Raw genomic sequence first — 12,818 nt, forward strand, 5'->3', positions numbered from 1 at the left:
TAGAGTCCTGCAGCCTGGTCAGTTGTGGGTAGAGATGCACCGATCCGATACCCGGATTGGATATCAGCTCCGATATTGAGCAATTACCTGGATCGGATACCGATGATTGATGCCAATCCAGCATTCCAATCCAGTCATTTCTTTTTTATTAATATCATACACAGCAATACAGTTACTGCGATCTAGTCACTTCAATTCAATGCTTGCAATGGTGGTTAGGCAGAGCTAACCTGACTCTAGCCAGATTGATATCGCTCCGCCTAGCTTCACTCACATCCATCTGGGACCTCTCCCATAGAGAGTGATTTCTCCAACCAGTTTTATTGTCCAGCCAATCAGGACGCAGGGCTGGAGTTTCATAGATGTGACGTAGTGAGAAGCGACCGTGAGACTGTTTTGATAGCAATGGCGGCTCGTCGAGGAAGCAAGCGTTAACATTGATGCTGCTATTTCTTCCGTGTTGTCCAATCTACCTCTACTAATGTTTCATTAAAAGAACATCACAGAAAGCCTCTGAAGGCTTTTGTTGGTGGAAACGACGTTTTCGCCCTTCTCCCGACCGGATTTGGCAAGTTTTGTTTTCCGGGGCGTGCCCGTGGCGGAGCGGTTAGCGCAAACCATATTAGGAGGCCTTTAGTCCTCGACGCGGTCGGCCCGGGATAGACTCCGACCCGTGGCGCTTTGCCGCCCGTCCTCCCCCCTCTTCCTGTCAGCTCACTGTCAATAAAACGCGTGCCACTAGAGCCGCAAACACATTTAAAAAAAGAGAAAAAAAAAGAAAACAAGTTGGGGGGTTTTTCTGCGTCGCTCTCAAAGTGTCACGGGTTGGCTTCGGTGTGAGTGGTTGAAATAGCACGTCAATAAAGATGACAGACAGGTGGTTTATCCAGTCATATGCAAGGATTTTTTATAAGGCCCAGCCTTCAAAAAAGGCAATTCCTATGGATCAGTCCCAGATGGTTGTGAGTGGAGCTAGGCGGAGCGAAATCCATACGGCTAGGGTCAGGTTGCTAGCACGCACAGCAGCTAGCAACGAGCAAACTCAAAGGAACATGGGGCAAGTGTTGGACCAAGCCAAGTCTGCTATTTTGAAACATTTAAAACTCCCACTGCAACATGCAGCATCTGCAATGCATAAGTTGAAAGTGGGAAGTTAAGGTTGGTAAATTCAACACCACAAACTTAATAAGCACCTCCAAAAGCACCATGCTAAGAACATACAGAACTTTTTTAACAATGTCTATTTCAAGCCTGATAACTTCAGTCACATAGCAAGGTCGGATCAGTATCGAGTATCAGCAGATAGGCTTAGCCCAGGTATCGGTATCGAATTGGTTCGGAAAAATTGGATCGGTGCATCTCTAGTGTGGGAATACAAAAAAAGTTTAAGTAAAAAAAACAGGAGACCAGGCATTAGCAGATAAACTAGCAACAGGATTGTTTCAATCTGATGTAGGGGGATCGTGTTGGATTATATGTGGACGACATGAGGGATAAAATGACAAATCTGCAACTGTGTGTAGGCACTGTGCAACATGTGCAACTATTGTTCTTGACAGCTTGCATTTGCCTGCTCACCTGACAACACAAGCAATAAAGTTAGGCAGGAAAGAGCAAGATTTTACTCCCTGATGTTTCATAGCCAAATACAACGTTTATCTTATGTTTCACTTTATGTTGATGCCTTTCATCTGTAATTTGGTCATAAAAATAATAATGTTTGAGTTGTTCGGTGGGCACTAATGTACGAACGAGTGCTAATAATCACAAAACACAATAAAGTTGACAGTTTTGAGAACACAGCCTATAAATTTGAGTTAGTCCTCATGTGCTGATCATCCACCAAGAGTACTGCATATAAATATGGCATTAAAGCAAACTTTAGCATTAAGAAAGCTTTTCCCTTTCAATAGCACTGCTTTATCCACAAGGTCTTGCCCAAATCCAACTAATTTTGACTTATTTTGCATGACAAAGACCTACGAATGTTCTGATATCAAAAAACCTGTAAATACTACATTATCTATTACTGATGTATCGCCTTTCTGGAGAGCTCCCAAAAAAGGGCAGCATATCCCATGGTATAAATCTTGATTTATTAAAGTACCACTGAATGTTTTTATAATATTCTAGATATATAATAGATTATATATATATATACTATATATTATATATATATATTATATATATATATATATATATATATATATTGAATTTTGTAACCTATTCCAACCTACCTAAATCCTCAAGATAAATTTTTAAATTATGCAAATGCAAATAAGTCCGTGATGGTTTCCTGTCATCTTATAATTAAGAGTGACTGTAGATCAGCTTGAGTAGCCAGTTTGCACTAAAACCAAACTCCCTGGTGTGGACGTTATTAGTTAGCTAAGTACTTTTCAGTGGGATATTGAAATATAAATGCACAGGATGGAGAAAAAGTTCAGAAACCCATCTTCCACTCCTTCCTACTCACAAAAGCGTGTGCTTAGTCTGCATAGTTTTATAGTTTAGTAATGGGAACCATACCAATCAATCTCTCAAATCGCAATATTGTTTAAAAAGTTGAATATTTGTGGTTTAACAACAAACTTGAGATCAGCAATTGGAAGCAAAACTATTAAGTTGTATATTTCTAAAAAATAATAACATAAATAAATATGCTTATATATATATATATATATATATATATATATATATATATATATATAATTTTTATTTTATTTTTTTAAATATAAAGCATCTGCAGGTTTAAAGAAAAGCAAAGCTGAAGCAATAAGCTGCAAGAAAATTAAATGTTTGAAGCTTTTAAGTTTGACAAATATCACTTTTGTGTTGTTTAACAGCTAAACACGTATAATGGATTTTCTCTGAATAAATTAGAAACGTTTGTCCATACAGGTCTTTAATTTCATTTGAGCTCGTAATTTTCCGCGTTAATTAAAACACTGATCTTGTTTATAGCCACATTAATAAATTAAAATGAGCAAAACAAAAAAATAAATAAAAATAAATTTATTTTAGTTAACTCTTTTGGGCTTGTTTTAAACGCTTTTATTTGATTAGACCAGTATTTTCCTCCTAAACCCAAATTTGACACGTTTGGTTGAAGTGTGTAATCAGACAGCCTGACGTCACTTCCGTCACTTTTATCCCAGGCCAAAGGGCCGCCACAATCTCTCTGTACGCACAACCAGAAACATTTACGGTTCAAAGTACTGGAATTTGTTTTCTCGCTCTTTTCGTGGGAGGTTATTGCAGCAGAGCCGTCCGTAATGAGCCGGAAGCAAATTACTGCGTCGGCTCGCAGAGTTCTGGATGTTGAACTCTGACCAGGCAGCTGCAACAGAGAAAAAAAGTTTTCCTAACATGACAGCAGAGGACAAAAATGAAAACGCTCACCCCTCTCTGACGGCGCTTTACTCCCTTCTTCATCCCGGCTAACTTGGGTGATTATTGAGGACGGGTTGTCCATCACGTCCAGGTCCGGACCTCACGCTTTAAACTTCGGGATTGTTTCGCCGACTCCGGTGCTGCTGCGTGAACCGAACATGTACGAAAACAAAACCGAAAGACCCCGGAAAAGTTGCAAAACAGTCGCCTACAGCGCGTCCATTACCCCAGCCGTAGGGTCCGCTCGGTAAGCCGCTGACGTGGGAAGTTATAAAGTTACCAAACATTAGTTTGGAAGAGTTGGCAACTTTGATTCAACATGGTGCTCAAGTCCCGTTCGCAGTTTCAAGATCCAAACATGGAGGTTTCAAGGCGCCCCGCTTTCACTTAAAGTGGCGCAGTAAGAGGGAACGGCTGTCAGCGACACTCCGCCTCACTGCGGCCACACATTTAGCGACGGTCCCTTAAAGGCAAACAGGACAAAGTTGCTCCAAAAGTTACACCATGTTCTTTTAAGTCCAACGTGTTCCCTCTAACGCCATAAAAAAGTAAAACAAACAAGAGACAAACATTTTACCGTGTAGACTGGGTAAAGTTAAAGCAATGGGTTACGATCTAAACGTGATGTCAAAACACAATTATCGGTAAATAACGCTAAGAAAGCAAACTCATCTTACGTTACCGTCAGTAATGTTTTTTTAAGGCTTAGGTTGCCGTATGTTGCAACTATAATCGCCGGCGGTAAAAACAACCTCGGGCATTTTTTTCTTTTTTAAACTTTTTTTTTTTTACTTTGAAAGTGGCAGCAGCAAAGAAACGCCCAGTTTGGGCCTCCTTGAAACTGCCTATACTAAGGGAGCGTCGCGAAAAGTGTCTGTTTACTGTCCTCGTAATCAGTTAGTCTTTTTTTAAATAAACAAAGACAGAAATATCGAAAAACCCGTGTTGCTTTTTTGATATGTTTGAGCAAAACACTTTCCCCCTTTGGAATTAAACAAATTAGGGTGAAAAAGTTTACTAACTACCTGTCAAACAATAACAAACGTTATTGTTTGACAGGTAATATTTTTATATTTATAGTAATCATCTTTATTGTCATTGCAGCATATATTCAAGTGAAATTTGTCCTCTGCTTTTAATCTATCGCTCAGGGAGTTGTAGGCTGCGACTGTGCCATGCCCGGAGAGCATTCTTGTTGATGATTGATTACTATTAAGTCACTTCTGCTTTAATCTTTTCTGCTCGTTTCAATATATTATTGGTAATTTTACCCCTTTTTAAAAAGTTGTTATCAAAATAAAGTCTCAGTATATTTTTTGTTTTAAATGTATCTATTGTTATTAAAGTAATGTAAGAAGGTAAATTGAATTTAAATGGAAAATATCAAGCATCCCTTGAAGGTGTCACAAGATTTTAAACCTATGCAATCTCATTTAACTCTCTCTTACCTCCATTATGCAGCATTACACAAACTGTCTGATTACTATTTACTAAAAACATAAGCAGATAAGTTGTTTTCGGTACATGTAAAGTATTTTCAAGGAATTATGGGATGGCCATAGAAACACACAATTCTTCCATATAGTTCAAACAATTGTATGGCATGTTCTGAAAGCTGTGTATTAGAATTTATTCATATTTATTTTGGTTCTGATCCCAATTGGAGCCCATTGATAATTTTAATGACGGACAGTACACAATGACACAAATTAAGAAAAGCTGAATTAATTCAAAATAAATGTATTTTTGGTATGGAAAATGGACAAAAGTTTGTATTAGTTTTGTATCAGTGTTAGTTATAATGAATGGGTGTGAGGTCTAGACTACAGTAAGATGCTCCTTGAGCGATGTGGACTTAGCTACGAGGGTGCTTGTCTCCAGCAAGCTACACATTTGACCGGGACAACGCAGTCTTTTTTGGCCCCCCTCTACACCTGCCACCACACACACACTGGCACACACACACACACACACACACACACACACACACACACACACACACACACACACACACACACACACACACACACACACACACAGTTAAGGGCAATTTATTCATGTCCTTCCTGTGGGAGGAAAACAAAATATCTGGGGAGAACCTATGAATGGTAGTGGAGAACATACAAACTTCACACAATAGGATTTGAATCCAGGACCTTCTTGCTGCTACACAGCCTTGCTACCAACTATACCACCTTGCAACGTAAATCTACATGCGAATTGTGATTGCCCCTGCTATGAAGTTAAATTTACAGCTTCTACTGTATATTTTTAATTGTCATGTGACAGCTTAGACTTTGGGCTATTATCGTGCTTTGTGCACATATTTGTTAGGATGAAAACATGATTTTAGGCCTAATTTCATAACAAATCATTTTGATAGTAAAACCTTTGTTGTTTCAACATCTGTCAGGGTCTGGTATCTACTTTTCTGTGATTTCTTGATCTTTTAAAATATGATAAAACAAAAGAAGTTAATTCCATTTTATACTACCTTGGGAGCCCCCGCGACCCCATGAGGGATTAAGCGGTTTGGAAAATGGATGGATGGATGGACTACCTTGGGAGCATAGTTGAGATGTGAGGACCCTACCTCGATGTGCTTTTGTACATGTCAAAGCATATTTCATACTGTAACTTATATGTGTGGTGTAATTCATGTTTGCTTGACTCTGGGGATAGGTTCTACTGAAATGGGTTATGATACGAAATATTTATGAATGGGTAAAATAAACCTACCTATAAAAATAACATATGAATTGATTTTTTACTACACATACAGTTTGGCCCAGAAATATTTAGACAATGACAAATTGTCCAAATATTGTTTATAAAAACATATTCGGGATAACATCAAAGATCAACGAAAACAAACATTTTGATGAGATTAACTTGCCTGATGTTGGTCTGTGGGCTTCCATAAACCCAAAAACTACACTTAAAAACAGCGAATATTTCCAAATATTTTATTACATACTGTCTCATAAAAACATGTCAATCTTTTTCCACATATAACCACTGCAAATAGGTACATTTACAAATCTTGAACCATTCGAGGTCATACAAAAAGGCTGGAAGAGCAAAACACAAGACATTCAGATGTTACAAGAAATCCATGTATATTTGCCAATGTACTGTATGCACAAATGAGTTGTCTCTTGTAACAACCAGATACTGCAACCAGCTGATGAAGACACACATTGAAGATCAGCATCTTGACGTTTATTCGAGGCACTGGCTGGACGACCATGATTTAAGCAACCAGATCAACCAAATTTTTATACAGACAAAACACTGCAACTATGCGGTACGTTACATTTTAGGGAAAATCTACTGTTCACAGCTGGATCACGGTTAAAGAGTCGAGGCCTGATCACAGAGCAAGAAGCTGTAGGACAGATTCCCGTATATTCCACAAACATGTTCCTTATTCAGTTTTTGTTGCCTCGCTGCTAAATTGAAAAGTGACTCAAAAATGCACACACACACACACACACACACACACTCACACCATATCCACGTTTAATGTACATAGTGAGGACCGTGCCTTGTCTTTCATAGACTTCCATTCATCTACAAGCCTTTCTGTGGCCTTACACTGACCTTATCTCTGACGCTAACATTTACCGGTTTATACCTAGCCCAAACCGTAACCTAAACTTATTTGACACCTTAGCCCTAAACCTAACCTCTAGCTCAGAAAAAAAGTGAGGACTTTTTTTTGGTCCTCACTTTACATTAAAGTCCTCATTTTACTAGTAAAACGAGCAAACAACTATCTCACTCAGCTGCATGTACAAGAACACACACACACACATGCAAATAAATTAACATGAAAAAGTAAACATTTCAAAAAAGAGAAAACAATCTTTTGGGGGTTCTAAAATGTGAATAAATGCTAAATACAGTAGGTAAGGAGCTTCAATCATAGTACTTTAATATGACGTTTACTAAAGAACTGCATGGCAAAAACAGATTTTTTAAATAAAACTACATAAAGATAGCTTGTGCAGATTGGAACCTCACACCGACTCTAAGGCAAATAAAACTGTGCACTGTCAGAATGCACAAAATGACTGAGAGGCTGCGCTGTCAAGAAAAAACCACAGATCTTGATATAATTTTAATACTTGAGTAGTTTAATACATGAGTAGTTTGTGAATGAATCAATTCTGCCGGTCTGCATTGCAAGATGCAGCACCTGCTGATTCTTGAATAGTTCCAAAAGAACACGTGGACTCCTGTGTGAATCCACCTGTACTTTTCCTCAACAGTTTCTATGGATCAGTAGTTCTTTTAGGGGCAGATCCGACTCTACAAAATCCAGCCCGGCCATTCACTGTGGGCTGGATAAATGTGGTGAGGTGCCAGACAGAGGGCTGCGTGGTGAGCCCTGGTATGTGCGCAGCAGCACCTTGTGCTTAGTGGCACTCTCCATGCGACGACTCTGCTGCTCCACCAGGAACTCCTTCAGTCGGCTGGATGTGAAGGTGAGCGTCTGTCTCCTAAGCTTCATCAGGTAAGAGTCCTGCAGCCAGCCCTGTGTAAAGCAGTCTCGTGTATTTGGACGAGCCCTGAAAACACAAAAAAGGTCATTTTAAACTCTTCTTTCTTATAAATCTCATTGGTTTTTATCACACTTTACTAAAATAAATTAGCAGTCACCATGGATAACTGCTCAACATCTTCTTGAGAAAAATGGAGGCACTTTGGGAGACATTTGGGTAGAGTTTGGTTGGGTCAAACTCGGCTGCCAGAATTTTAGATTCAACTCGTCGAGGATCCTTATCTTCAAAAGGCTGTCGGCCGCTAAGCCTGAATGAAAAAAGGAACAAACAATATTAAAAGTTTGATAGCAGCCACAGAGCATCCCATCACACTGAGCCATTAACAGTTTATACTATAAGGTGGGTTGAGTAACGTAAACCGACAGAGGTAAACAAAGTTTCTTTAAAATGTCTTTCAAAACTGTAAGTGGTTTTGCATCTTACAGGTTTTGCATTTGACTGTTATTTAACTGGTTATTTGCTTTTTCAGTCAAATGCATTCCAATAAAGATTAAAGTTCCAGACTTACATTTAATTACATATTTTATGGATGGACTGATGATTTTTTGTTCTAACTAAGTGATGCAGTACTCGAGGTATCTTTAGAACATGATCTATGATTGGACTGTTTTGATCTAGTTAGTGATATTAGCTTAATCTAAACCTTCAACTAGTATATTTAGACCCAACCAAATGATTCAGGGAAGTGTTTCCTATGTTCACTGTCCCCATTTTAGGTGTGATCAATACTTAAAATGATTTGGAAACAGATATGTCCCATAAGCTTTTAAGGTAATGTTGTGGTATTACATACTATTTTAAGTTATTTAAAGTTTAATAAATAACTCTTGGTCTGTTAGGTATTGTCCTGTGAATGTCAGCACAAACAGCTGATATCAGGACAGCAGTTGAAAGGGTGATTCAAGCACTAACATTCTTTTAACAGCAAACTCTGCACACATATAGAATAAAGCAGGGACAAGTTCAAGAATTTATTAACATAAATAAAATGAACATCCAGAGAACATCACTATATAATGTTGTTTATCTGAATTAACACTATATTTCAATCAACAAATCCTCTCCACTAGGCTAGTGAAATTTAACTAAACTACTAAGCAAAATTAAGATAAAAAGATGCTAAGAAAATATGTACACAAAAGAAACAAAAAGGACAAAAATAAGAGTTGAAAACCATCATCAGCATGATTCAGAGAATCCTGATTCACTGCAGATCTAAGTTAGAGAACTAAAGTTAATCTTAAACAATATGGAATGAAATGAAACTAGCTTGACTAATTTAGAACAACATTTGGTATGTGTTTCAACCCGTTCACAACGCAAATCCCGAGTTAAACAAAACATTATTTGAGGAAATAACATCTTAAAGAATGATTTGCTTGGTAAAAACAATAGCCTATATGACACTTGATTTTATTAATGCAATTATTCCTCCGGGAATCTAGTGGGCGCTGTAGCGAACAGTCGCTTGATGGGTTAATCCTAAAGTTTTACAAAACACCATTAAATTGACTTTAATGTTACATATTAATTTGGTAATTGTAGCACTATTGAATGATGCCGGAGCGAAACGAAAACAAGCCTTATATCTAAAATGAACCGTAGTTGCATTGACTCGATGGTAGCACTAATGTTATCCGGGAAGCTAATAGCGCTATGCTAGCAGACATTCGGTGCTAATTTAGACCTTAAGCTCCATTTGGTCGGAATAAGCGGACCAGAAAACACAAACATTAATATTCCTTAAAAAAAAAAAACTTATGGAAATAAAGTTTGTTATAATTGTAAAAACATACTCATACCACATCAGCAAAGCTTGGTTTTCAGGAAGCTATCGTGTTAGCTCCAGGTGTAAAACACATTAAGTAAACCACTATAAATTTTCTCTGTTTATTTCTCTGCCAAACCTCTGACGTTGTCTCTGGTTGTGATGACAGGACGCCCGGTTGCAGTTTATTACCACCATGTAACACACACATTTCCCTGACTTCACGCGCACACAATTTTTTCCCTTCCATTGCAGGAGGTAGAATATGTTAGATACTTTGGGAATTCTCTGCCCTCTGAATCTCTGAGAAAGGCTTCCTTTTTGCCATTAAACGCACAACATTCATTCGATCAGAATCAGTCAGTTTTGTTGGCCATAACGCGAGATCATTGAAATTAACGATGTGATCCATCTCTGAGCAACTATGCGCAGACTATCCAATTGGGCAGTAAGCCTCTCCACCTGCACTGTCTCTGTTATCACTAGGGATGGCTCTTTCTGTCTCCTCCTCAAACACACGCTGGGTCCCCCCCTTCCCAGTATCATGAAACTGTTGACCTTTCGGGTTTTGTGATTTTTATTTTATTATTACAATTTAATATTAATAATAATGTTATGTTCATAGTGTTTTTTTCTAATCCACCTCTTATATCTTTCAATCCTTATGTAATTTTGTCTGTGTTGTGTGCACCTGCCTATTGCTTTAATCCTATAAATTTCTCCGTTGTGGGATAAATAAAGGATTAGTTAATGTTATCTTATCTTAAATAACACTTTTTAATAGGATATATGTACTGGGTTCTTTCAAGGTCTTAATTACATTTTCTGTGTGGGCTTCAGTAACATATGATAGATAATATCTACTTTGAAAGTTAACATGAACTGCTGCTCAAGATGACCACTCTTATCTACCTGGATGTTCTCTGGAGGACTGAAACGCCTCAGTCAGTGATGTCAGTCTGTGGGTCTGGGTCTGTTTCATCTCCTCTCTCCATTTCTGTCGCTTGACGTTTTCTTGATCATGGTTTTTCGCGTGCTTAGATAAATTTGTTGTGAGCTGAGTGGGCGGGCCAGGCTGAGCCTGTGTGCTGATTGGGTGGCGCCGCTCAGCCATGTACCAGAGGGGAGGGGGAGCAGCAAAGTGCCGTGACACAGACAGCACACGTGCTGACTGCAGCAGACGCAGAGACGTTGGGGAAGCTGCTGCAGTCGCGTGCGCACTGACTGACACTCTGACCATTTGTCAGAGTATCAGTTCTGACCCGTTTGTCCCCCCCTGTCGGCGGGGATTTTAAGGGCTGCGGATGATCAGTTCACAAAGCTGTTTCGGCTTCTTTCACGGCTTGTGGCCATCAGTAATTCCTACTGCAGTTAATGTTAACAGAGGAGCAGGAAGAGTGATCAGAGTTAAATCCTTTTGGTCTTAACCAGTGGTGAAAGTAAGCCGGTTCGGTCCAGTACTACGTTCGCAGGAGGCAAGAGGGGAGAGCGGTTGCCATATAAAGCCTTCATTCAAAACCAGTAATGGCTGCACGTTGGATCATAAAACAGATCCGCTAACCAGATGCAGTCCAAAACACCACTTAGTCTATTTATAAGTTTCTTTTTTATTCATTCTGAATTGTTTCTGAAGTATATGTATGTCGTGGTGGTGCTGCTGAGGGCAGCTGTCACCTTGCGCTTGAATTCAGATGGGCATAATTAAGTTACATGTAATTGAGGTGTGCACTTTTAAGGGACTTGGGGAAAACGTTGGGCCATATAGGCTTGATGAAACTCAGTCTCATTCACCAATGAGACCTACATTGATAGACAAACCCGTTGATTAATGATAATCGGTAGTGTTTTCATTGCCAGGATGTGAATCTGTGCCTTTTATAATCAACTACAATATTTTCTTATTAAAATCAGAGAAAAAAAGATTGTGTAGGCTGTTGAGCTGTTTTTGAAAAATGTCTATTTGCTAAACAACCATATTTCCCCCTTTTCTAAAACTATAAATATTCTCAACTCAACATTATTTATGCAATCTAAAAAAATAGTAATTCAAAACACAATAAAAACTTCAAAAGCTAACATCTCAAACTGGGGAAGAAAATGTTTTTTAAAAGAATATTAAACACAGGAAGTGAAATGGCTTGCCTGATATGTAAAGTTACTTAAATCCAGAGGTTTGTGCAATGACAGAGCAAGTGTGGTTATCTCTTTGCACTCTTTGTTTGTTTATCAGATGACTAAATATGTATCTGCAGACCTGAGCAAACAAGAGGGAGCATGCATATGCAGGAGGTCTGACAGATCCTGAAGAGGAAGCCACGAAGACCAGTAGCCAATGAATTGCTGCTAAAACTGGAGAAATGTGCTCTAATTTTCTGGTAGCAGTTAAAAGAAGAGAAGCAGCATTTTGGACCAGCTGCAGCCAAGCCACAAGAGTTTTGTTAAACCTAGAGTAAAGGGCAGTGCAATAATCTAAGCAAGTTGTAATTAAAACATAGATTAAAATATTTAGTCAGCTGTCTTAGTTTGAAAAAAACTGGACCAGACCACATATTTTAGCTGAGCATCACAGTTAAGATTACCGTATTCTCAAGTCTTACACTCAGGTCTGTTGCAGTCAGTGTCAGATACTGACTTTAAGGTTCCAGGTCAACACTGATGTTAGAGAGGTCAATGCGCCAAAACAAAATAAATATTTGATAATTTTATTTTTAGAGCAACTATTTTCCTTTTTAGTGTCATAAAAGTCTGACTGTCTTCTGCCTAGAAATTAAGGCTAAAGACTGGTTTCTTATAACTGACTCCAAAGGGATGGGGTAAAGAGAGAAGAGGCCAAGCATGGAGCATTAAGGCAGTCTGCATGAGTGGTACTCTGTAATAAAAAAAAAAAAAAAAGCAGTTCTCCATTCTTAAAAAAAGGAATGTACTGTAATAAAATTACTTTATTACTTTATTCAGTGATTATTTGTACATTTGGGGTCTGTTTCATTTGATCCATTCTTGGGAGTCTATCTAGAAACAAAATATATTTTACAAGAATAAAGCAGACAACTGGAATGGACTCAGGAATGTGGAGTTTTGGTGGCAGCAAA

At 38.5% G+C, this 12,818-nt stretch overlaps 1 protein-coding gene across 10 annotated transcripts in view; it reads right to left on the reverse strand.

Annotated features, from left to right (window-relative positions):
* Positions 1 to 6,344: 6,344 nt before the first annotated feature.
* spega (striated muscle enriched protein kinase a) overlaps positions 6,345 to 12,818 on the reverse strand; it is a 101,787-nt gene continuing 95,313 nt past the window's right edge. For all 10 annotated transcript variants that reach the window (XM_021314452.2, XM_036128201.1, XM_036128205.1 and 7 more), the window contains 2 exons: positions 8,059 to 8,208; positions 6,345 to 7,967 (listed from right to left, as the gene is read on the reverse strand). In XM_021314452.2, the coding sequence (XP_021170127.2) occupies positions 7,730 to 7,967; positions 8,059 to 8,208 (388 nt within the window). In that variant the 3' untranslated portion in view covers positions 6,345 to 7,729. The remainder of the gene's footprint in view (positions 7,968 to 8,058; positions 8,209 to 12,818) is intronic.

The sequence above is a fragment of the Fundulus heteroclitus genome, chromosome 24, assembly GCF_011125445.2.
Source record: "Fundulus heteroclitus isolate FHET01 chromosome 24, MU-UCD_Fhet_4.1, whole genome shotgun sequence".
In the NCBI taxonomy this organism is placed as follows: domain Eukaryota; kingdom Metazoa; phylum Chordata; class Actinopteri; order Cyprinodontiformes; family Fundulidae; genus Fundulus; species Fundulus heteroclitus.